This window comes from Terrapene carolina, unplaced genomic scaffold (genome assembly GCF_002925995.2).
Source record: "Terrapene carolina triunguis isolate 2854851 unplaced genomic scaffold, T_m_triunguis-2.0 Scaffold96, whole genome shotgun sequence".
In the NCBI taxonomy this organism is placed as follows: domain Eukaryota; kingdom Metazoa; phylum Chordata; order Testudines; family Emydidae; genus Terrapene; species Terrapene triunguis.
The window spans coordinates 35,851,881-35,875,310 of record NW_020664447.1 but is presented as its reverse complement, the minus strand read 5'-3'; the positions used below and the strand labels follow the sequence as shown (position 1 = coordinate 35,875,310).

At 43.0% G+C, this 23,430-nt stretch overlaps 1 protein-coding gene across 3 annotated transcripts in view; it reads right to left on the bottom strand.

The window, feature by feature from the left end:
- Positions 1–23,430, bottom strand: part of SMOC1 (SPARC related modular calcium binding 1) — a 184,529-nt gene that overhangs the window by 83,076 nt on the left and 78,023 nt on the right. For all 3 annotated transcript variants that reach the window (XM_026651224.1, XM_026651225.1, XM_026651226.1), the window contains exons 4-5: positions 4,656–4,755; positions 3,189–3,236 (exon numbers count right to left, since the gene is read on the bottom strand). In XM_026651224.1, the coding sequence (XP_026507009.1) occupies positions 3,189–3,236; positions 4,656–4,755 (148 nt within the window). The remainder of the gene's footprint in view (positions 1–3,188; positions 3,237–4,655; positions 4,756–23,430) is intronic.

The following is a 23,430-nucleotide window of genomic DNA, read 5'->3' as shown; positions in this document are numbered from 1 at the left end:
CCCTACATTTGAACCCTAAAGTTCAAAGTGGGGATCCAGCCTTGACAGCCCCTTTACAAGAGAACAGGCCCTTTCAGATTGGGATTTTGAACCAAGGGCACATAGGGATTTCTCTTGCACTGCTATGAAAAACACATTTGTTCTATATGGAGCTGCCATTCATATCAAGACCTAAAGTAACTGAACCAAAACACAGTGAAACATCTCCCCTCCCCTCCCCACCCCCAAAACTCACTCATGAGTCTTACAACTTAGCTAGCGATGCTATAGAACTGTGTACAAGACTTTGCTTACTGACATGGAGAAAAGGGAGAAGTTGGTTGCATGACTGCATAAGTAGACAGGAACAAAGGTATGATTAGAGAGGTTGGGGTATTTATATTGGGTCTATGGCATGCTGGGCTGGAGGGAATTGGATTTTTCCCTAAACTGCCAGCTACAGCTCAAAATGGTTCTGTGGCCACATAACTAGGTACAGCATATTCTTGCAATGGTGCTCTGCAAAGCACCAATGACAAGGAGAAGCGATACGTGATTCTAACAGACAGGGCTAGCCTTCAATTTGCAGCCTACTCCTCTACAATAACTCCTTGCTTAACGTTGTAGTTATGTTCCTGAAAAATGCGACTTAATGCGAAACCATGTTAAGTGAATCCAATTTCCCCATAAGAATTAATGTAAATGGGGGGGGGGTTAGGTTCCAGGGAAATTTTTTTCCACCAGAACTAACTAACTAACTAACAAACACACAGTGTAAGTTTTAAACAAAAAAATTAATACTGTACACAGCGATGATGATTGTGAAGCTTGGTTGAGGTGGTGAATGGGATATTTCCCAGGGAATGCCTTACTGCTAAACTATGAACTAGCTTTTGGCTGAGCCCTCAAGGGTTAACCCATTGTTGTTAATGTAGCCTCACACTCTACAAGGCAGCACGAATGGAGGGAGGGGAGACAGCATGGCAGACACATACCCTGTGTGAGACAGAGATGCGCATTGACCCTTTAAAGGTGCGCACTGACCGCACTCTAAAGTACACTGCCTTGTTAAGTAGATCAGCAAGTTGAGACAGCAGCTGCTCCCAGGAAGCTCCCTCCGTCCTGAGTCCTGTCATGTTGTTCCTGCCCATGGAGATGGGGTAGGTGGGGTGCAGGAGCAGGGGGGAGGGGGAGACCCTGACATTAGCCCCTCCCCCTTCCCCTGCACAGTAAGCAGGAGGCTCCTGGGAGCAGCTCCAAGGCAGAGGGCAGGAGCAGCACATGGCAGTGGGGGCGGGGGGAGGGACAGCTGAACTGCCAGCAATTGATAGCCTGCTGGGCAGCTGCCGCACAGGGAACTTAGGGGAGCGGAGAGCTGATGGTGGGATGCTGGTCCACTCTGGTTCCACCAGCTAGCTCCAACCAGCTGCTCTTCCTGCAAGCCGTGGACAAAGCAGGTGGCTGCCAAACGACGTTATAAGGGAGCATTGCACAACCTTAAACAAACACGTTCCCTAATTGATCAGCAAGGTAACAATGAAATAACGTTAACCGGGACGACTTTAAGTGAGGAGTTACTGTACCTACTCACTCATTCCCTCCTTTCCTCCTGCCCCCAAGTTGTTATATAAAGGGATGAAAGGGTAAGAAAGAGCACAAGTTTTCTTCCAATTGCTCCTTCTGCCCAGTGGAAATTAGAATGGTACCAACTGCCTCACACTCTAGCCCTGTGATCAGCAGATGAGACTAGGACAGAATTGAAAGTTTCTAAGGGTTCTATGATAATCCATGCCCCAAACAGCAACTTGATTTGCCTGTACTTAAGGCTAGACCTACAAGGCACCTGAACATACAGTATTAATATATCATATTATACAGGGCTTCAGATTTGACACAATTACAGGTTTACAGAGACATGTCTTTGCCTAAAATAAGAAGCAGGTTGACCAGTATTATTCTGCGTTGTTTTATCTGAGAAAAGCCAAATATTTTCCATGCACTACTTCTTTCCCCTGCCTCAAGCTGAGCCACATAATATCTTGCTAAGAAATGCCCTACATGTGCAATATATGATGGGGAATGTACATGGAGAGAAGAAATGCATTCTTGAAATTTATATTGATTTGACTAAAAATACAACGTCCCCCTTTCTCCGAAGCCTCATCAAATAAAGATCAACAATCTAAAGGCTAATATCTACCATTTTAAGTGGTTTTAGAGATTAGTTTGACAGCCTTCCATGAAAAAAATCTTCTGACTTTTTAACCTCCCTGAGGCAGGCATTTTCCTGGGAATCAAAGCATCAAAGGTTATTGGTTTAGAAAAGAAAATAATAAGAATGCTGCTTCAGCTATCATAGCAAGAGCTTTTTCCAAGGAAGTGGCCTTCATCCCCACCACAAGCCATTTTCTTGAAGCAAGGAGAAACAGATGACGACACTGAACTAGGGGCTGGGGTGTATGGTGGAGATGGGACTCAATGATTTCCCATTAACACCTACTGTTCCCCACACCCCATCCCATCAGCATTTATTATCCTGTTCAAGATTTTTCAAGCTGGTTTTACAAGTCAAGGAATGCGTATAACAATTTAGGAGTAGAGGTGACATTTCTAGTCTTTAGCTCAGGGAGGATGGGGTGTGGAGAAGAAGGGAGCTATAGGGGGAGGAAGGAGTGGCAGAGAAGTCTTCTGTTTAATGCTTTCCACAAAAGAATTCATGCAGCAGCAAAGGACTTGGGGTGCCATTTTCACAAGCATCCAGCCTTAACCTGCTTCCACTGAACTCAATGGAAGTTTTACCTGGCAGACACGTTTGAAAATCTCACCTTCAGTGACTTGCCACAAGTATCACATCATTGCTCGTGGCTTCTAGTCCTGTGTGCTCACCACTAGACTGCATCTGTTTCTGGGTGAGCTTAATAAATAAGTGTCAATAATAAAAGAAAAAGCAAAGAAATGAAGGTTAGTCTGAATCTGTTGCCCCTCCAGGGGACTCTACAAACCCTGTTCTCCTCATAAAAGCAAAGTTATATCCCATGAATGCAGTGTACTGGACTTGATGCCATCTTATTCCACATGCTTTTGGAGTAAGTGTAAGACTGTCTCTCTAGGACTTTGTTTTAAAACAGAAGTTCTATCAGGTCTCAAGAGGTTTAGCTGGGCAACCCTAATCAAATACACACTATATTGAAGCACAGAACTCCACTCACCTTTCCTCCCCGAGTTACCCTGGCTCGATGGCTTATCAGTTACTGAACCTTAAAGGGAGAGAAACAAAACAAAAAAAATATATCAAGACATGGTTTGTTTAGAGGCAGCATGACCAAACAGCACATACACAGTCACAGAAATATACTTCAATAGCCTAATCTCCAGGGTTTGTTTTTACCTTCCAGCAACCCCATCTAGGGTTCCAAGACTCCACTGTAGGAGTCCATGGCAAACACTTAAGGCAGCACAAGGAACAGTTTTACGCATTAAGGCAGTCAAATCAGGGTCACATTAAACAAGTGATCCTTATGCCTTGTCTACACTACATTGTTTTGTCGACAAAACAGCAGAGGTGTACACACTACAATGTTCCTTCTGCCGACAAAACTCTCCTGCTTTGCCAGCAAAATAAAACCACCTCGACAAGAATATACTCATGAACTGTTCATTCTGCTGGACATTCACTGCCGCTCCAAGACACCCTCACCTCTGAAGGAATCATCTCTCCAGAGACAGAAGGGTAGAGCCAATGGTGCTTTGAATGGCTGGGATGAAGCTCGTTTTATAGTGTTTCCAGGCATTGCTGCAAGCCACTCTTTTTCCCTTCGAGTAAGAGAAGTAGTGCTAAACCTTGACATCTAGCAGCCCTCTCTTGCATGGAACTGGAACAGCAGCCATGTACACAGAAAGAGGTCAGCATGTCAGTAAACTGGAGGCGTGAAAGTAGTTCACTTGAAAGTTGTGTCCATTGTGTTATAATAATTAATGGAGATATCCTATCTCCTAGAACTGGAAGGGACCTTGAAAGGTCATTGAGTCCAGCCCCCTGCCTTCACGAGCAGGCACAAGTACTGATTTTGCCCCAGATCCCTAAGTAGCCCCCTCAAGGATTGAGCTCACAACCCTGGGTTTAGCAGGCCAATGCTCAAACCACTGAGCTATCCCTCCCCCCTTACGAGGCAATGGTGAAACAAGAGAGGCTCTAACTTTTTCTTGTCCTTCTGCACCAATTGAATAGTAGCTGAGCTTTACTTCCCGCAAAGAACTTACCACGTCTACCATATTTAAACCTGTATTGCCCCATTCTTTAAACATAACGGTACTTCAGAGGATTTATGGGTAAGTAAAAAAATAGCCCATCCCTGGATTCCAGGCTGTGGTTCCACTTCCCTACCTTAACTATCTTCTGTAAGTCTTTCACTGCATGTCTGCACTCCAATCAACCATGGAGCTGCCACAACCATGAGAGAGAGATTGGGAACACGAGCTGCCATATGGCTAGGGTGCACACAACTGAGTGGGAGTAGTGGGCACAGCTGCAACTTTAGTTTGGCAAATTGGTAAAGTCACTCACAAATACTGAACTAGTGGCACTAGGAACAGAACAGCTCCCCCTCCCCTTCTCTTCCACCAATATTTTAAATCATCAATCAAATAAATGCTTATTTAATCCCACGCCACAGTACCTGAACATACAGGAGTTTTATTCTGTACAGAAGAGCCGCTGATGGGTTTGCCATCGGGAGTGACACACCAACAGTATCCGGTGTAGGTATGGCATTGCACCTGTTCAGGAAAGGAAAGAGCAATAACTGACACTGTTTCTCAAAGTATCCTCCACAATGCCTTCCTACCTTAGCTCTTGTGCATCCTTGCTTACCCAGCACCTTAAAAGTGAATCTCAGCTTGGGAGGCCCATCCCTTCAGCATGGGAGATTGTGAATTTAAAAAAAAAAAAAAAAAAAAAAATGCTTTCAGTTTTGGCAGACATTGGTTTGGACAATGGTGGTACTTTATGTTTGGCTAAAGAAAGGTTCTTCTCCTTTATTCTAATCAGTCTCCAGATCAGGGCTTGAAGCAACTGACCGAATCTCCTCTGAAAACATAAGAATGGCCATACTGGGTCAGACCAAAGGTCCATCTAGCCCAGTATCCTGTCTTCCGACAGTGGCCAGTGCCAGGTGCCCAGAGGGAACAAACAGAACAGGTAATCATCAAATGAGCCATCCCGTCGCTCATTCCCAGCTTCTGGCAAACAGAGGCTAGGGACACCATTCTTGCCCATCCTGGCTAATGGCTATTGATGGACCTAGCTTCATGAATTTATCTAGTTCCTTTTTGAACCCAGTTATGGTCTTGGCCTTCACAACATCCTCTGGCAAGGAGTTCCACAGGTTGACTGTGTGTTATGTGAAGAAATACTTTATTTGTTTTAAATCTGCTCCCTATTAATTTCATTTGGTGACCCCTAGTTCTTGTGTTATGAGAAGTAGTAAACACTTCCTTATCTACTTTCTCAACACCAGACATGATTTTATAGACCTCAATCATCTCCCCCCTTAGCAATCTTTTACATTTTATCTATGGTGTGTAGCATTACACCTCACTCTGTCCCTTCCTTTGGTTCATATTTATTCATGCCACCATTTTACTTACCATTCTCCATACATATAAACTGATATGATTGGCATTTGTACTATCCCTCTCAATTGCATGCTGGTTCAATAAAGGCTTCCCCAATCCCTGCCACCACAATCACCAGGCCCAACACCACACTGAGTGGCAGATGTTTGAGAGTACAATAGTTTTTCCAGTCACTGGATAAAGTGGTAACAGGCCTTGTTTTGATATTGCCACTTTTACAGGTGAGCTTGAACACTTTCCACTTACCGCACATTAGCATTCCAGCTTGGCAGATAGGAACAACCAAAATATGCTTGCATTTGTGTACGCCCATGGATTTTAAATACTTAAAGGCTTCAGGTAAGCCATCAAAGCTACCAGGGTGGTATCCCTAGCAATGTCAGTGTGGGTCTCTGATCAGATGGCAGCACAACTCTTACCACATTAAACTAAGCCATTCCAGATTTTCATGAATTAGTCAGCAGGTGGCTGACAGTCACACTTTTTCACTTCATATTATAGACAGACAAAAGCCCGCACTACTCAAGTGGTTGTGTTAATGCTAAGCCATTTGCATTGCACTAAAAGGCAGCATTTGAACTCCAACCGCACACTTTCAACACTGGCTGGGTTTGCATAGCAGTACTTCCAGTACCTTAGTGGTGGGCATGTATTCACAGTACACCACTGTAAACTTAGAGAAGGCTCCTTAGACTCAGTTCTGCAATGAGATCAACCTAACTACTGCTGGACTCTGTCGGTCCATCTCTTTTTCAAGCCTTCTGAGTGAAGTTCCCATCAGTCAGGCAGGATAGTGGCACTGACCCACTATTGCACTTCATTCATTAGGGGCCACTTCAGACCTAGGGCATTTGTAGTCTCTGTCCAATAGCTAGACCCAATTTCCTAAAGTAGCCAAGTTTGGTCAGAGACTATGAGCAGCTTTTAAAAGGCTTTGCATATTTCACATAAAATGTGATCCAAGAGCAAGTATAAACCCAGCACTGTGTGTGTCTTGGGTTATACTAACTTATAAGGCAATCATTTTGCCTCAAGGCAAATCCTCATCTTGTGGCCAAAACCAACAGCAAGTACATGCGCACATGCACACACATTTCTAGTCATTGTTATTGCTGTTTGCACACTTTCACTTTTATTCCTTCCCAATACATCATGGAATGGATCGCAGATTGCATTTATGGTGCATGAAAGTAATGAACCATTCATCACTTGGTAATGATTCTTGTGAGTCACTCTAAGCTTACACCAGAGTAAAATACTGACATATAAAGGAACTGTTTGTTTTTCAACGTACTTTGTGTTTATTTTTGGTAAGTACACCTCTACCCCGATATAACGCGACCTGATATAACACGAATTCGGATAGAACACGGTAAAGCAGTGCTTCGGGTGGGGGGGGGGGCGGGGCTGCGCACTCCAGTGGATCAAAGCAAGTTCGATATAACGCGGTTTCACCTATAACGCGGTAAGATTTTTTGGCTTCCGAGGACAGTGTTATATCGAGGTAGAGGTGTACGTGCTTCACAGAGACACACATGAAAACACACTAAATGGTGCTAGTGTCAAGACCACCACCAGTAAAATCTTGCCCAAGGATTAGAAGAGTTACTGAGATTGGGATTCTAATTCTTTGTCCGAGGGCATTACATATAGACAAGGACATTTTCTTTTGCAATGCAATATTCTGCAGAGCTATTATTTCAGAAGTGGGCACTATACACCACAGCATTGACATGTGGTTCCTTCACTCAGAATGTACAGCAGCAAGGTGTTTTATAACATTTTGTGCTAAGTGTTTGCTTTAATGGCACATGCTATATTTTTATTCTTATTATATATAAAAAATATAAAATTGTGCATATGCAATGTTTTCTGTGAAGTACAGTGCATCTGAACACATGCATTATCTGGGACAACTGAGCAATAGGGTGTTGCAAGTGTAATTTAGATCACATTGTATTCCTTAAGCCAGAGAGTTTAGAAAGACATTTAAGTGGGTGTGTTTTACTACAATTCACACAAAAATACTGAATATATAATGGTGTTGTATAAGCTGTTTATTGGCATAAATTTGGGGTGACTGAATTATCCAAGGGTGAGTTTTGCACAAATAAGCTGATAAAACTCCTTCATGCCACACAATCATGCAGCCCCTATAGGTGTCACGTTCATTAGAGAATTTTAAAAAATAAATTATGAAACTTTCAAACTGATTTTTCTAATCATCCACCTGTACTGTCAGGTAGCTTAGTGGCCATGAGCCAGGCCACACGCAGAAATTAGGCCCTGATCCAAAGCCCATTGACCTCAATGGAGACCAATTGACTTGAACAGGCTTTGGCTCAGGCCCTACATGAGCTCAGGAAAAGAACGAACAGGGCCCCCATGTGTGGCCTTGTCAACTGCCCCATCCACAAAAAGGAAGCACCATCACATCAACTAGGCTCTTCCCCTTGTTCCCATTATTCTTCCCAATTTCTACTTTCTTTCCTCCCCCTTTGATTTTTGGCCTCCTTCCTGTTTCCAGGGGGGTCAGGATGGCTGAGGGCTCCTCGTGCTGGCAGAAGTGCTGTCTGATGTTGTCACAGCAGTATGGCCAACTCCAAATATTCAAAAAATCGTAAGTCAGGCCCCCAAATATCATGAGAATTTAAAAAGTTGAGGTTCATTTTTTTGCCTTCTGTTTGAGTTTGTGAGACCCTGGGGTCACATTTTCAAGCTTTTCTCCACAATCATGAGGGCTGGAAACTTTCATTAAAATAGCAAGCTGAAAGCCTCGTGTAATCTCCAGGAGCCAGGGCTTGAAGTACACCACCATACGTCATGAGACTCGTGATAAAAATCTCAAGGGTTGGCAACACTGCATCACATTGCTTCTCCAACATTGCACCCTGGATAGCTTCCTGCTGCTGCACTGAGACTATGTGCCATGCTCCATGGCTCTCACTAGCTGATACTGGGCTCATCTATGCCTCTTTTACCCCCTCATGCATGGGGCTCAGACAACTGCCCAGGAAATTGAGAACAGACATTTTAGAAACCTCAAGCTTACTAAACCATAACATTGGGAGATTAAGATCCAGGACACTAGACTTGACCACAGAATGTTTAGGAGTCAGAACAATGCTGGTCCAGCACCCAAAGAGTGCAATTATGAGCCTGGAAGAATCTAACCCATCTCATTCTCACTTTATATTTCTATATTCAGTATTTATAGGGAAGGTAGGAAAGCAGATGGTCTAGCACGATTTCTAATGGCAGGTAATTGGAAAAGGTCAGCTTTCCCCCCGAAATCAAGCCAGGTGATGGTTAGAAATGTTTATCTAGCTCCTGCATCTCAGGAATTTTGAGAGTTCTTGATGCTTTCCAAACAGTTGTGTACTTTCCAATTGGTATCTGAAATTTTTGATGTTTATTTAAATCTAATCCACAGCTTTGTGCAGGGTGAGGGATAGTTATGAGTGAATCACAATGGCCAGAATACACAACATGGTCAGTCAGAAAAAGCATTAACATGTTATGGTAACTGTGCCTTAATAAAAAGTTTCCCAGAAAGAGACTGACCTTACGCCACAGATCGGCTTCTTGTGGAAATGCAGAATCGAATTTGGGTGTTATCTTCCTATAAATGTTCAGTATCATCCACTTTTATTGGAAACATTTTAAGTTCAGCTCCTTTTTGCTCCCCTCAGCCTTGAAAATCAACAGTTATTGGGGACAGCAATGGATCCTGTTCTGTCTCATGCACTGACAACAAAATTGTTAGTTAAGTTCCAGCCAGAATCTTCATTACTGGTGAAGACGTAGGAGTCAAAGATACAGCTGAACTTTCAGACTCCACCGTGAATCTGTCTGGCTGACAGCTGAACATTTTAAGTTATAAACCCCAAGCAGATATGATGATATGGAATGACTGAGGGGGAAAGAGATTGAACCCAACAAGGCCTTTACAGATTTTCAGAACTATGCTATTTACTACAAATTAACTTTAAAAAAGGACACCTGCTCCTACCTGACTTAGTAATTAGGCAAGAGGACGCAATTTCTATTCTTCAGGAGTAAGGGATATGCCATCTCCATTATGCCTTGATTGAAGAATGAAAAGCAGGAAGGATGCACCCAACAAAAATTGCTTTATCACTGTTCCCCACATTAATTAAAGTGCTACAGTGGCTCCCTCTATCCTCCTCCCCACCCCTGCTCAGTACAATGTGTGAAATCAAACAGAAGCTAACACTCCAGCCACTGGCCCCATGAATAAATTCCTGCCCTTGTCAAATTCATTAGAATATGAAAACATTAAAACTGTAGTCACTGGCAGGCTCCTCTGCCTCTTAATTCTTGTCCAGAGAATGAAGCTATTGTTGGGAATCTCTTCAATACCACACTGGAGTTGCCAGAATGAGATTCTGAACCATTCTAAAAATCTTTTAACAAGCTGTCTGGATCACCCCTTCACAATGGATTTGACAAAAGAGAATCAAGGGGTTGTTTGCCACAAGATAAACTGGAAATGGGAGAGGAGTTAGTCGCATGTGCATGTGTGAAGTAGATATTAGGGGGCTGAACAGTAGTTTTGGGTTACCTTCAACCAGTCTTTTTGGGGTTAGGGAAAACAGAAGTTTCAAATAAGAAGCACTAGGGTGCCCAATATGGAGTAGGAACAGCTCAGAACAACATTGCACTAAAAAACAAACACACAATGTTCAGACGACACAGTGACTGCTGTTCAGACAGGGCGTTTGATAACTGCTTCATATCCAATAGCAGATTAGAAACAAAAACCAAACATTTCCTGGCTCATTCAATAATAAAAGAGGAGCGGGGGGAGAGAGGCAAGAAAAACATTCCTTTTACATTCAGAACAACATTTCCACAAGAAAAGAAAACAATTGCAGTCTTCAGAGCACATTGCAGAGGCAGAGAATGTACAGTGGAGCTACTCTATACATGTGGTGTACATGCCCGCACGCACACATGGTGCCAGTTCCAGTTTTATTCAGATGCCGCTAACAGATACTGTAAAACCAGCTATAAAGATGGTCTACAGTGATTCATAGATTACTAAGGCCAGAAAGGAACATTAGATCTAGTCTAACCTCCTGTATAACGCAGGCCATATAACCTCATCCAAAAATTTCTGCATCAAGACCATAACTTCTGTTTGAGCTATAGCATTCCTTTTAGAAAGGCATCCAGTCTCTATTTAAAGCCTTCGAGTGATGGAAAAATCCACCACATCCTAGGTAAGTGCTGCCAATTGTTACTTACTCACTTTAAAAACCTTGCACCTGATTTCTGGTCTGAATATTATCTAGCTTCAGTTTCCCGTCACTGGATCTCATTATGCCTTTTTCTGATAGTTTAGAGAGCTACCTATCATTAGAATCCTCTCCCATGTAGGTACTTGAAGACATATCAAAATCACCTTTAACTTTCTCTTGGGTGAACTGAATAGACTGAACTCAAGTCTTTCACTAGGAGGCATGTGTGACACTACGCCCCATATTCTTCATAGTAATCTTTTATATAAATATAATTATGGCATAACTGATGTATTTTATACAAGTTAGGTCATGTAAGATATCATTGAAAAGGTTATAATTCACTCAATATGATTATCCTATTTGTATGCATGTATCATTTTGGTATCTGAAGTTAGATGCATAGATAATATTTTCTATTTCAAATGTGTTTATACCTGGGGAATGCCCACTAGACAGAATGCAATCAGTCAAGATGGTTGGCTGGGAAGGGCCATTAGGAAGAACAATAGGTCTGATAAAATGCTTATCTCCCACTGGGGAGCTTTCCTGAGGACGCTACAAACAGCCTCCGAGTCATGGCTGCTATGGCCCTATAGAGACATGTGACCAAATCCCCTGGTACTGGACTCCATCATAGAATACCAGTGTTTTTCCACTGAAAGGGGTGAGAACTAAAACTGGGAGACAAAGGATTCCCGCCATATGCAAAAGCTATTTAAGGCAGGGGAGTGACATCATCATGGTTCTTCTTCACTGATTCCAAGCATCTCCTTTGGTCAGGGAAACACCTGAGAAACAAGGACTGAACTGTGGGAGAAGGGTTGAACCCAGGCTAGAGGGATTCCTAGCCTGTGAAAGGAATACCTAGAGTTTTAATCTGCAAACAAGTGCAGCTTGCCTTCAAGAATCTCTGCAATCTGCCTAAAAACATTTACAGTGAGAATTTGCTATACATATCCAATTTCTTTGGTATATTACGCTTAGATTGCATGTGTTTTATTTGCTAGGTAATCTGCTTTGATCTGTTTGCTATACTTTATAATCGCTAAAAATCTCTCTTTTGTAGTTAATGTGTTTTTATTGTGTCTAAAAACTAGTGTGTGGAAATCTTAACTGAGGACACAAAGCTGTTGCATATCTTCCTCCACATTGAGGGAGGGGGCGAATTTCATGAGCTTACACTTTACAGTTCCCTGTGCAGCACAAGATTATAGAATTTTGGGTTTACCCTTCAAAGGGGAGTGTGCACTTGAGTAACTGGGTAGTTCCTTAGCTGAGCCTTCCCATGCAGAGCTGATCTCAGCATCTGTGTGAAGCTGCAGCTGAGTGTCCCTACCTTTGTGTGCTGGAAGGGGCTTGAGAGCCTGTCACAGCAGTACAGTGTAAAGGGAGCCCAGGCTAGTGGGTCAGGTGGGCTCAGTGGTACCCCAGTTCTAGATGGCACCCCGGGGGTGGGGGGGAGGGAGAACCCTTCACAGCATGTTTTTCAGACTTCAAATCATTCTTGTAGCTCTTTTCCACATCCTCTTCAGATTTTTCCAACATCCTTTTTGAAGCCACAACACCTCTCACTGGTAACAAAACCACTACAATTTTTCCTACACAATGCATACTAAACAGAAGTAAGGAATATTCCACATGTGACCACAGTGAGATCTAGTCTTTGGTTTGCTTCAGGAAATTCCTCTTGAGTGTGGAATGCTCTACTGTTGGGGATTCTAAAGAAGCAATCTATCAGAAATGCTACAAAATTGGGGCTCAGTCCCTGTGAGGTGCTGAACATTCTTTGCTCCCACAGAAGTCATTGGGAGCAGAGGATACTCATTCAGTACTTTGCATGAGTTGATCAGTATCTTGCAGAATTGGGCTCCAATATTTTGACATCCCTAGGGAAAAGGAATCAGAGATGGCACCCCCTTTTTGTAATACAACACCCTTCAAAAGAACAAGCAATATGCAGAAGTCCTGTCTGAACGGCTAGTTTGGTAAGGAATAAAGTTACTGTGCAGGAACCCCTGGTACAAAAATGTGTTCTATCAAATCAGCCTTATATAGGAGGATGTTAGAATGTGAGCTTGCTTAACATGAGCAAAAGACATTTCTGACAATCAGTATTAGCTTAACTCCCAAGCCTCAGGTCACTTTAAGAAAAGCATATGTGAAGCACTAGATTTAAGAGTCAGAGGGGTAGCCGTGTTAGTCTGAATCTGTAAAAAGCAACAGAGGGTCCTGTGGCACCTTTAAGACTAACAGAAGTATTGGGAGCATAAGCTTTCGTGGATTTAAGAGCACACTCTGTACCACAGCAGGGCTGGTAGACCACTGTGCCAGCAGTTGCTTCTTGGAATGAAGAAACTCCAAGTAAAGTAATGCACTGAAAAAAAATGCTGCTCTTCTGGGATTGCGGTCAACTACATGAATGCCAGCTTGCCAAGTAAAGGGGTCCAACTTTGACAGTGGACACAGAAGGGACAAAACGAGACATGCCATGAAAAGCCACACTGAGCCATGCACCCAAAGCAGCAATGTGATTAGTAACATTCACTTTCGTTTGTCTGGAATTGATTTTGTTTAAACCTCAACCACCTTTTCTGAAAACCTGCTTGGGGAAAACTAGGAAGAATGTAATTCTCCATGAGCCCATGGCAACAAGCCCTATGGCACTAAGCAGCAAAAAAGTACAGATTACCCAGTACAGTCTGTATTGTTTAGGAAGATCACAGCAGGTTAAATACAGCTTGAAAAGGAATTAACACACACACACACACACACACACACACAAAATACTGGAAATAGAAACCACTTTAAAGTAACATACAACTTTGCCCAACATGAATTAATTCTCAATTGCATGCAATTAAATCAAATCAAACATTGTGTTGTGAATAAAACTTACCTTTCATTAGCCTGGTTGTACTACACTGGGTTAAGTGTTGACAGCTATTGTGATGGGAAATAATTTACCCACATGGTAGGGTTGAAATGGTGGTAGTGTGGACTTTTCTTGATCACAGCAGGCAAGTAGAGGAGAGGCACTACCTGATGCCCTCCTGATTACCACTGAGTCTAGCTGGACCCCTGGGAGGAAAGTGATAGACATTGGTTTTGTTCAAAGCAACTCTGCTTTCTGACCTTGTGTGTTATACCTTCCCTTGTGATTAGCAATGGGTGAATCAGTTAGAACTAAAAGCTAGAATGACCTTGGTTAATTTTTGAGTTTCAGATGAATTTTCCACTTTCTTGACCATTAATTTTCCATTTTTAGTCCCTCTGCATTTTGGGTTCCAAATGGGCCCAGGACCTTAAGTACTGAAATGCTATGAGAGACTGTTCCTGTGGTATTTCTGGGCTCTCTGGAAGCACTCAACTTTCAGATTGCTCTCAGACACGTGTCCAAAAATCTGGATAGCTTGTGACTGAACCTCAATGTCAAGGTGGGTTCATTCACTTCTGGTTGTAATGCCCTGGACTCTGGAGAGGAAACAAATGGTTTTTGTCTGAAAGATGAGCCCAGAACATCAGAGAAGGGTTTTCTGAAGCTCTTTGTGGCAACAGTAATGAATGCAAGTCATCTGAGCCCACTCTGTCCTTGTAACAGTGCTTCAGAGAACAACAGAAGAAATCCCTCTTCTGGTCTCAATTGCCTCCTTCCCAGCAAACCACACTTATCTCACACATGAGTAAGGAGGATTTCCCAGTGGCTAGGGCACTAGCCCAGGATTTGGAGAAGTAGGAGAATATAGCAATGGCTTAAGCAAGCAAGGGATAGAGCAGCTGTATCCTGTGTGTGATCTTCCTTCACATAGCTCTGGAAAGGCAGCTCAATCCTGGTCTACAGCAGCCGCTACTATTTCAATCCTGGGTCCCTCCTGCAGCTCTACCAATATACCCCTGTATTCCATAACATCACTGCGACCGAAGGACCTCTTGATGCCAGAGGGCACAGGGGTACATTAGAGTTAGCGATCCCCTGGTTCTGGCGTTTATCTACTAGTCTGCCAGAGAAAGGCTTTTATTAGAGACGTATGTGACAAAGTCACACTGACCATCAAAATCATTGTGAGATGTCTATAGGAACATGTGAAGAGTTATGTATATATACACACACTAAAAATTGTTATCTAGACCTGTGAGTTAAAGCAAGTCACCAAAAGGTGAACCACATACCCCTGGCAGGCATGGGAGAAGAGAGACTTATCTCACTCTGGCTGGTCATATGCAAATTGAGAATTGTATTGTTCACAATGGACCCTCATTTACAGTCTGAGCAAAATGCTAATCAAAAGATTGCAGGGGCAGGATACCAGCAGGGGTTATCCTGTTTGGAGTAAGAATGAACTTTGAAAATATAACTGAGGTGCAGATGAACTCCCAGGTATTCCTTCAATGTGCGAGGACAAGCCACCAGCTGGCTTATTTTAGAAGAAGGGATCCAAGCCAAACTGGTTGAAAATGCTGGGAAAAGGACTTGAGTTAAGCTCTCTTGTAGGAGACAGGGGAATGCCTTGTGGTGTAAGTTTAGGCTCTAGAAAGCATGACGTGATTTTGTTTCACATACAACCATTTCCTTCCACTAGTCTTACTCTATCACTTGAATCTCTGTTCTTGGATAGTAAAAACTAGAACAAGTGCATTATCTTTATCTACAAGTGCAGTATGTTAAGTAGACTGGCGATCCAGAGTTGAATCTTACAAGCTGAGATGTACTATTCCTTTGGGAATCATGAGTCAGTTCTGTGAGTGTTCAGAGGAGCTGGACTCAAGGGGTGGTGTGTGGCGACCTCCAATCCATTCACAGAGAGTGAGGCCTGGAAGGCAGTGCTTGTGTTACCAGAGGCTGGTGGTTTCAGGGAGCTAATCCAAAGCAGGCTTCCTCATGTTAAGGACAGGTGTTTGTGACACCTCCCAAGGTTGTGAGATACCTCGCCATCACCTAGTACTATTCCTTCCCTGCTCCTTTCCCCAGCGTTTTTTCCAGTGCTATGCAATTCTGAATTGCAGCTTCATCCATTGCACCTTGTCCTCTGTTCTAGTCCCTTCCTGAAAAGAATCTGCCAATCACAACGAACCATGCCAAATTCCATGGTGCTTGTCTCACACACACACAAATCAACAAATCATCATGAAACTCGTTTAGACTGGGACACAGGTTAACTGAAGCTATCTGAACCCAGTTCTGAAGGTTAAAGTGTCAAGAATGCTAGGTGGGTTAGTAAGACAGGTGGCTGTGTAAGGGGGCAATAGTGTGCCCTGTTCTATTATTCTCATTATCATTTGGGCATTTACACTGCTTTTCTTACTTCTCCCATTTCTATCCTCAAATGGCCTGCACACCATCCATGAAGTAAATAGCAAGAGCTACTGCTCTGCATTCCTCATTCTGCTTAGACAGCTTTTTACAGCAAGTATCAGGGGGTAGCCATGTTAGTCTGTATCTACAAAAACAACATCCGAAGAAGTGAGGTTTTTACCCACGAAAGCTTATGCCCAAATAAATTTGTTAGTCTTTAAGGTGCCACCAGACTCCTTGTTTTTTTACAGGAAGTTTCTCATGTGACCTTAGCTGGATTTTCCATTACAAACCTTTCTGAGCCACTTTTTGGTGCTTTTGACAACATACCAGAGCAGCCAGCCAATCTCCTCTTCATCCCTCCTGCTAATCTGAGTTCCACTAGCCCAGAGGGTTAGACAGAAGATCTCTCCCTATGCTGCAGCCTGTAGTGCTTCTCCCAGACAACTGAGGTCCTGCTCTCAGAGGCCAATTCATGTCTCACTTGAAAAAAAGTTTGCAGCAGTATTGCAAATTATTTACAGTACATCTCCACAGTATCCCTCATCCTCTTACCGATCTTGGAGACTTCTTTAAAGAATTAAGCACTGAAGCCCCCAAATGTAGCCTTTTTTAAAAAGTTTGTAAAACTAATATGGCTAGAAATTTGTTTTCATGGATTTTATTTAAATGAAAAAAAATTGGGTATTGAATTCAGATCTCTCTAGGCAATGTTGGAAACCCAAACACAATAGCCTTGTGCTACTGCAGGAGACACAGAAAGCGAACCTGTAGAAATTAATAAGTAAAAATGGCTAGTCTAGTTTCATTGTCCAAGCCAAGTGAAATGAGGAGAAAGAAAAAAAAAAAAAAAAAGGAAAAAAAAAAGGGGCAAGCGAGAAGCATAGAAAGAACAATGCCTGCTTTTTAGATACCATTGGCTTTAAATATTTGTATTTGGTACAGGATTTAAAAGCCCACAAGAGTTTCAAAATTTACCCTTATTTTGCAGTAAATGTGTTCACTTTTTTTAAAAAAAGTGTTAACTACATTTGTTTAACCATGATAAAAATATGCTAGTATTATAGTAGTAGTAGTAGTAGTAGTAGTAATTTTATCCTAGCAGTATAAAATTTGCATTAGGAAAGTGGCCTTATCAAATTCTAGTGAAATGCCTTTTGGGGAACTTTTTTCCCCTCTGAAGTGTCATCCCCTATTTCCTCAATCAGAAATTCAGTGATTCCAATTATTAGAGAAACAGTAAAGCAGTCTGCACTTCCATGGTAAGGCAACATATTGACCCCCTCCCCGCCCCAGACCTACTGTATAGGGCTGTGATTACTTTAAAAATTAGATTGAAGGAAAAAAACTCTTTCCTCTTCCCCTAGTGATAATTTAAATAGTACTGAAGCCTTCAGAGCCAAAGAAAGTGAGGGGATGGGGAAGCCTTATAATTAAAATCCACTGGGAACCACAGCCTTCCTATGGAACTTGATGGCGTGCACACATGCACATCCCTCAATCCACATGCACAGATTTGGTGCTAGGCTTGGAATGAACTCTGAAGCAATTCCATATAGTACAGGGCCAGAGCAAAAACAAATCTGCCTCCAGTCCTACTTGGAAGTGGAAAGGATAGAAGTTGATAAAGCACGTGTAAGAACTGAAGAGAAACAGTCAATGGAAGTCCCATTCAATTACATCACATAATGGCAGACAATTAAAAAGTGACAAAATTTTATAAGTGCTTGCATACAATTGCTAGAAGTCTAACTACTAAGATGAGTGAACTTGAGTGCCTAGTATTAAATGATACTGATATAATAGGCATCACAGAAACTTGGTAGAATGATAATCATTAGGACATGGTAATACCAGGGTACCAAATCTATAGGAATGACAGAATAGGTTGCGGCACTATATGTGAAAGAGAGTCAAATATAGTAAAAATTTTAAATGACTCAAATTGTACCATTAAGTCTCTATGGATAGAAATTCCATGCTTGAATAATAAGAGTATACCAGTAGGAATATGCTGACCACCTGACCAGGATGGTGACTGACTGATTAATATCCCAGAGCATTTCAGAGAGGCTATAAGACTAGAAAACAATAATAACGGGGGATTACAACTATCCCCATATTGACTAGGTATAGGTCACCTCAGGACAGGATACCAAGACAGTTTCTAGACACCATTAATGACTGCTTCTTAGAGCAGCTAGTCCTGGAACCCTCAAGAGGTGAGGGAATTCCTGATTTAATCCTAAGTGGACCACAGCATCTGGTCCAAGAGATGAATATAGCTGAACTACTCAGTAATAACGACAATACTGTATTACATTTAACATCCTTGTAGAGGGGAAAATACCAAGTACATCAGAGGCAGGAATCCTGCCAGACAATCAGTTGGGCCACTGGATGATTAAGGTGGTGAAAGAGCACTCCAGGAAGATAAGACCATTGCTGAGAAGCTCAATGAATTCTTTGCATCTGTCTTCACTGCAGAGAATGTGCGGGACATTCCCATACCTGAGTCATTCTTGTTAGGTTACAAATCTGAGGAACTGTCCCAGATTGAGGTGTCAATAAAAGCGGTTTTGGAATAAACTGATTAAGCAAACAGTAATAAATCAGGACCAGATGATATTCACCCAAAAGTTCTGAAGAACTTAAATATGAAAATGCAGAACTATTAAGTGTGGTACGTAAACTATCACTTAAACCAGGTTCTGTACTAGATGACTGGAGAATAGCGAATGTGATGCCAAATTTTAAAAAACGCTCCAGAAGCAATCCTGGCAATTACAGGCTGGTAAGCCTAACTTCAGTACCAGGCAAATTGGCTGAAACTATAATAAAGAACAGAATTATCAGACAAATAAATGAATGATTTGTTGGGGAAGAGACAAAATGGCTTTTGTAACAGGAAATCATGCCTTGCCAATCTACTGGAATTCTTTGAAAGGGTCAACAAATGTGGACAAGGGTGATCCAGTGGATGTAGCATACTTGGATTTTCAGACAGCTTTTGACAACCTCCCTCACCAAAGGCTCTTAAGCAAAGTAAGCAATCATGGAATAAGAGGGAAGGCCCTCTCCTGGATCAGTAACTAGATAAAAGACAGGAAACGAAATGTAGGAATAAGGGTCAGGGATCTGTAGTGAGACAAGTGCAGTTCAACATTTTCATAAGAGATCTGGGAAAAGGGGTAAACAATAAGGTGGTGTAATTTGCAGATGATACAAAACTACTCAAGATACAGTAGTTAAGTCCAAAGCAGACTGAAGAGTTAAAGGGATCTCACAAAACTGGGTGACCAGGCAACAAAATGGCAGATGAAATTCAATGTTGATAAATAGAATCATAGAATATCAGGGTTGGAAGGGACCTCAGGAGGTCATCTAGTCCAATCCCCTGCTCAAAGCAGGGCCAATCCCCAGATAGCTTTTTGCCCCAGATCCCTAAATGGCCCCCTCAATGATTGAGCTCAAAACCCTGGGTTTAGCAGACCAATGCTCAAACCACTGAGCTATTCCCCCCCTCCTCCACAGTGGAATGCACAGTGGAAAACAATCCCAACTATACATATAAAATGGAGTCTAAGTTAGCTGTTACCATTCAAGAAAGATCTTGAAGTCATTGTGGATAGTTCTCTGAAAACATCTGGTCAATGTGCACCAGCCGTCAAAAGAGTTAACGATGTTAGGAACCATTAGGAAAGGGATAGACAAGACGACAGTAAATAGAATGCCAGTATATAAATCCATGGTACACCCACACCTTGAATATGGCGTGCAGTTCTGGTCATCCGATCTTAAAAAAAAAAAAAAAAAAAGCTATGCTGCAAATGAAAAAAAGATACAGAGAAGGGCAACAACAATGATTAGGGGGATGGAACAGCTTCCATGTGAGGAGAGATTAAAAAGACTGACTGTTTAGCTTGGAAAAGAAACTACTAAAAGTGGGATATGCTAGAGGTCTATAAAAATCATGAATGGTGTGGAGAAAGTGAATAAGGCAGTGTTACTTACCCCTTCACACAACACAAGAACCAGGGGTCATCCAAAGAAATTATTAGCAGGTTTAAAAACAAACATAAGGAAGTACTTCTTCACACAATTTAGTCATCCTGTGGAACTTGTTGCCAGGGGATGTTGTGAAGGCCAAAGTTGAACTGGGTTCAAAAAAGAATTAGATAAGTTCATGAAGGATAGGTCCATCAATGTCTATTAGCCAAGATGGTCAGGGACAGGGACCCAACCCCATGCTCTGGGTGTCCTAAGCCTCCAGCTGCCAGAAGCTGGGAGTGGACCAAAGGAGATAGATCACTCAGTAATTGCCATTCTGTTCATCCCCTCTGAAACATCTGGCATTGGCCACTGTTGGAAGACAGGACACTGGACTAGCCAGACCATTGGTCTGTCCCAGTATGGTCATTCTTATGTTTGGGACCAAGTGCTGTACAATGAATGCCGAAGCGGCTCACCCAAGAACTCTCCAGCTACCATCACCAACATACTTAGCAAAACCATCACCAGGTCTCTAATTCCAGTAGTTAGGTCAGAAAATCCATCCCATCCTCTGATGTTTTAATCTCTAGATGTTGAAGCACAATTTATGGGGGACATGCTGAAATTCAGCTCCAGAAAGAAAGGGGGAGCACACAATAGACTTCACCATGGCACATTTAATTAACCCACTGTGCTATGTTCCATAAATATCCCACACCAACATCCATATAATCCACATACCCCGCACAAGACCAAATCTTAATGATTGTCTGCAAAAAAGTGATGAGATGGGAAGAAACACCTGCCGTTTCACCCCTCAGCCCCCATTTCCCACCTTTCCCAGAAATAAGGCACACATACACAAATAGGAGGTTGCCTCAAACTGTTTAGGAAAAGAAGATGAAAAAAATAAAAACCTTCCTGCCAACTTCCTGGCAGGATGAATAAGACTGCACCCACTTTAAAGTAGAAAAATGCAACAGACATGGAGGCAGGTGAGGATGGGGGGAAAATAAAGTTAGTTTCCCCCCCCCCCCCAACTTTGTATCTTTAAGGATCTCATCATTGTGGTGGGGGAGGGGGATGGAGATTGCAAGGAGAATCCGCTCTTTCCCCTTCCCCAAGGCATCCCAGATTGTTTGAACTGGTCCCCAAACTCTCCATCTCATCATTTTGAAGCCAACATTAAATAGTACTTAGACTTTTCATGTACAGAAGCATTTTACACATAGGCCTGGTCTACACTACGAGTTTAGGTCGAATTTAGCAGCGTTAAATCTAATTAAGCCTGGACATGTCCACACGACGAAGCCCTTTCTTTCGACTTAAAGGGCCCTTTAAACCGGTTTCTTTACTCCACCTCTGACGAGGGGATTAGCACTGAAATCGGCCTTTCTGGGTTGGATTTGGGGTAGTGTGGACGGAATTCGACGTTGTTGGCCTCCGGGAGCTATCCCACAGTGCTTCATTGTGACCGCTCTGGACAGCACTCTCAACTCAGATGCACTGACCAGGTAGACAGGAAAAGCCCCGCGAACTTTTGAATTTCATTTCCTGTTTGCCCAGTGTGGAGAGCACAGGTGACCACGCAGAGCTCATCAGCACAGGTAACCATGATGGAGTCCCAGGATCGCAAAAGAGCTCCAGCATGGACCGAATGGGAGGTACGGGATCTGCTCGCCATATGGGGAGACGAATCAGTGCTAGCTGAACTCTGTAGCAGTAATGGCAAAATATTAGAAAAAGTCTCAAAGGCCATGAAGAACAGAGGCCATAACAGGGACGCACAGCAGTGCCACGTGAAAATTAAGGAGCTAAGGCAAGCCTACCATAAAGCCAGAGAGGCAAACGGAAGGTCCGGGGCAGAGCCGCAGACATGCCGCTTCTACGCAGAGCTGCATGCCATGCTAGGGGGTGCAGCCACCACTACCCCAACCCTGTGCTTTGACTCCATCAATGGAGAATCACGCAATAGGGAAGCGGATTCGGGGTACGAGGATGATGATGATGAAGACAATGAAAATAGCTCACAGCAAGGAAGCGGAGAAACTGGTTTCCCCAACAGCCAGGATATGTTTGTCACCCTGGACCTGGAACCAGTAACCTCCAAACTCACCCAAGGCGTGCTCCCAGACTCTGAGGGTGCACAAGGGACCTCTAGTGAGTGTACCTTTGTAAATATTACACATGGTTTGAAAGCAAGCGTGTTTAATGATTAATTTGCCCTGGCAATCGCGGCCAGTACAGCTACTGGAAAAGTCTGTTAACGTGTATGGGGATGGAGCGGAAATCCTCCAGGGACATCTCTAGAAAGCTCTCCTTCATGTAATCCCAAAGCCTTTGCAAAAGGTTTCTGGGGAGGGCTGCCTTATCCCGTCCGCCATGGTAGGACACTTTACCACGCCAGGCCAGTAGCACGTAGTCTGGAATCATTGCATAACAAAGCATGGCAGCGTATGGTCCCGGTGTTTGCTGGCATGCAGACAACATCCATTCCTTATCACTCTTTGTTATCCTCAGGAGAGTGATATCATTCACGGTCACCTGGTTAAAATGGGGCAATTTTATTAAGGGGACATTCAGAGGTGCCCCTTCCTGGTCTGCTGAACAGAAATATTCCCCGCTGTTAACCACGCGGTGGGGGGGAGGGGTGAAGTGACCATCCCAGAGAATTGGGTGTGAGGGGGAGGGGAGTTAGTTGGGTTTGTGCTGCATGTTAAACCTGAAATCGCAGCCCCTCCTTTTACATTGCAAACCCATTTTAAATGGCACGGGTGCTTGGTATGGGAAATGAGGGCAGAACTGTTTGAAACCATCCCCACATGTTAAGAAGGTTAAAAAAGCCCAAAGACTATATGTCTTACCATGGCTGCCTGCAAGCTGAAATCTGTGTCCTGGCACTGCGTGAGTGATCTCTCACACCAAACCAGGAGACTCTCAATATAAGAGGAAAAATGCGACCTTGTAACGAAAGCACATGTGCTGTGTGATGTTGTGAACAGCAAAATCTAACGTGAAAGAGTCTACCCATTGTTCTCTAAAATGTATCTTTTTTAACAACCTCTCCCTTCTCCACCAGCTGCAAATCTTACTCCTTCGCAGAGGCTAGTGAATATTCGAAGAAGGAAGCGAAGGACGCGTGACGAAATGTTTACTGAACTTCAGACTGCCTCCCACGCTGACAGAGCACAGCTGAATGCGTGGAGGCAGTCAATGACTGATTTTAAAAAAGCCCAATATGAGCGAGAGGAGAGGTGGCGTGCTGAA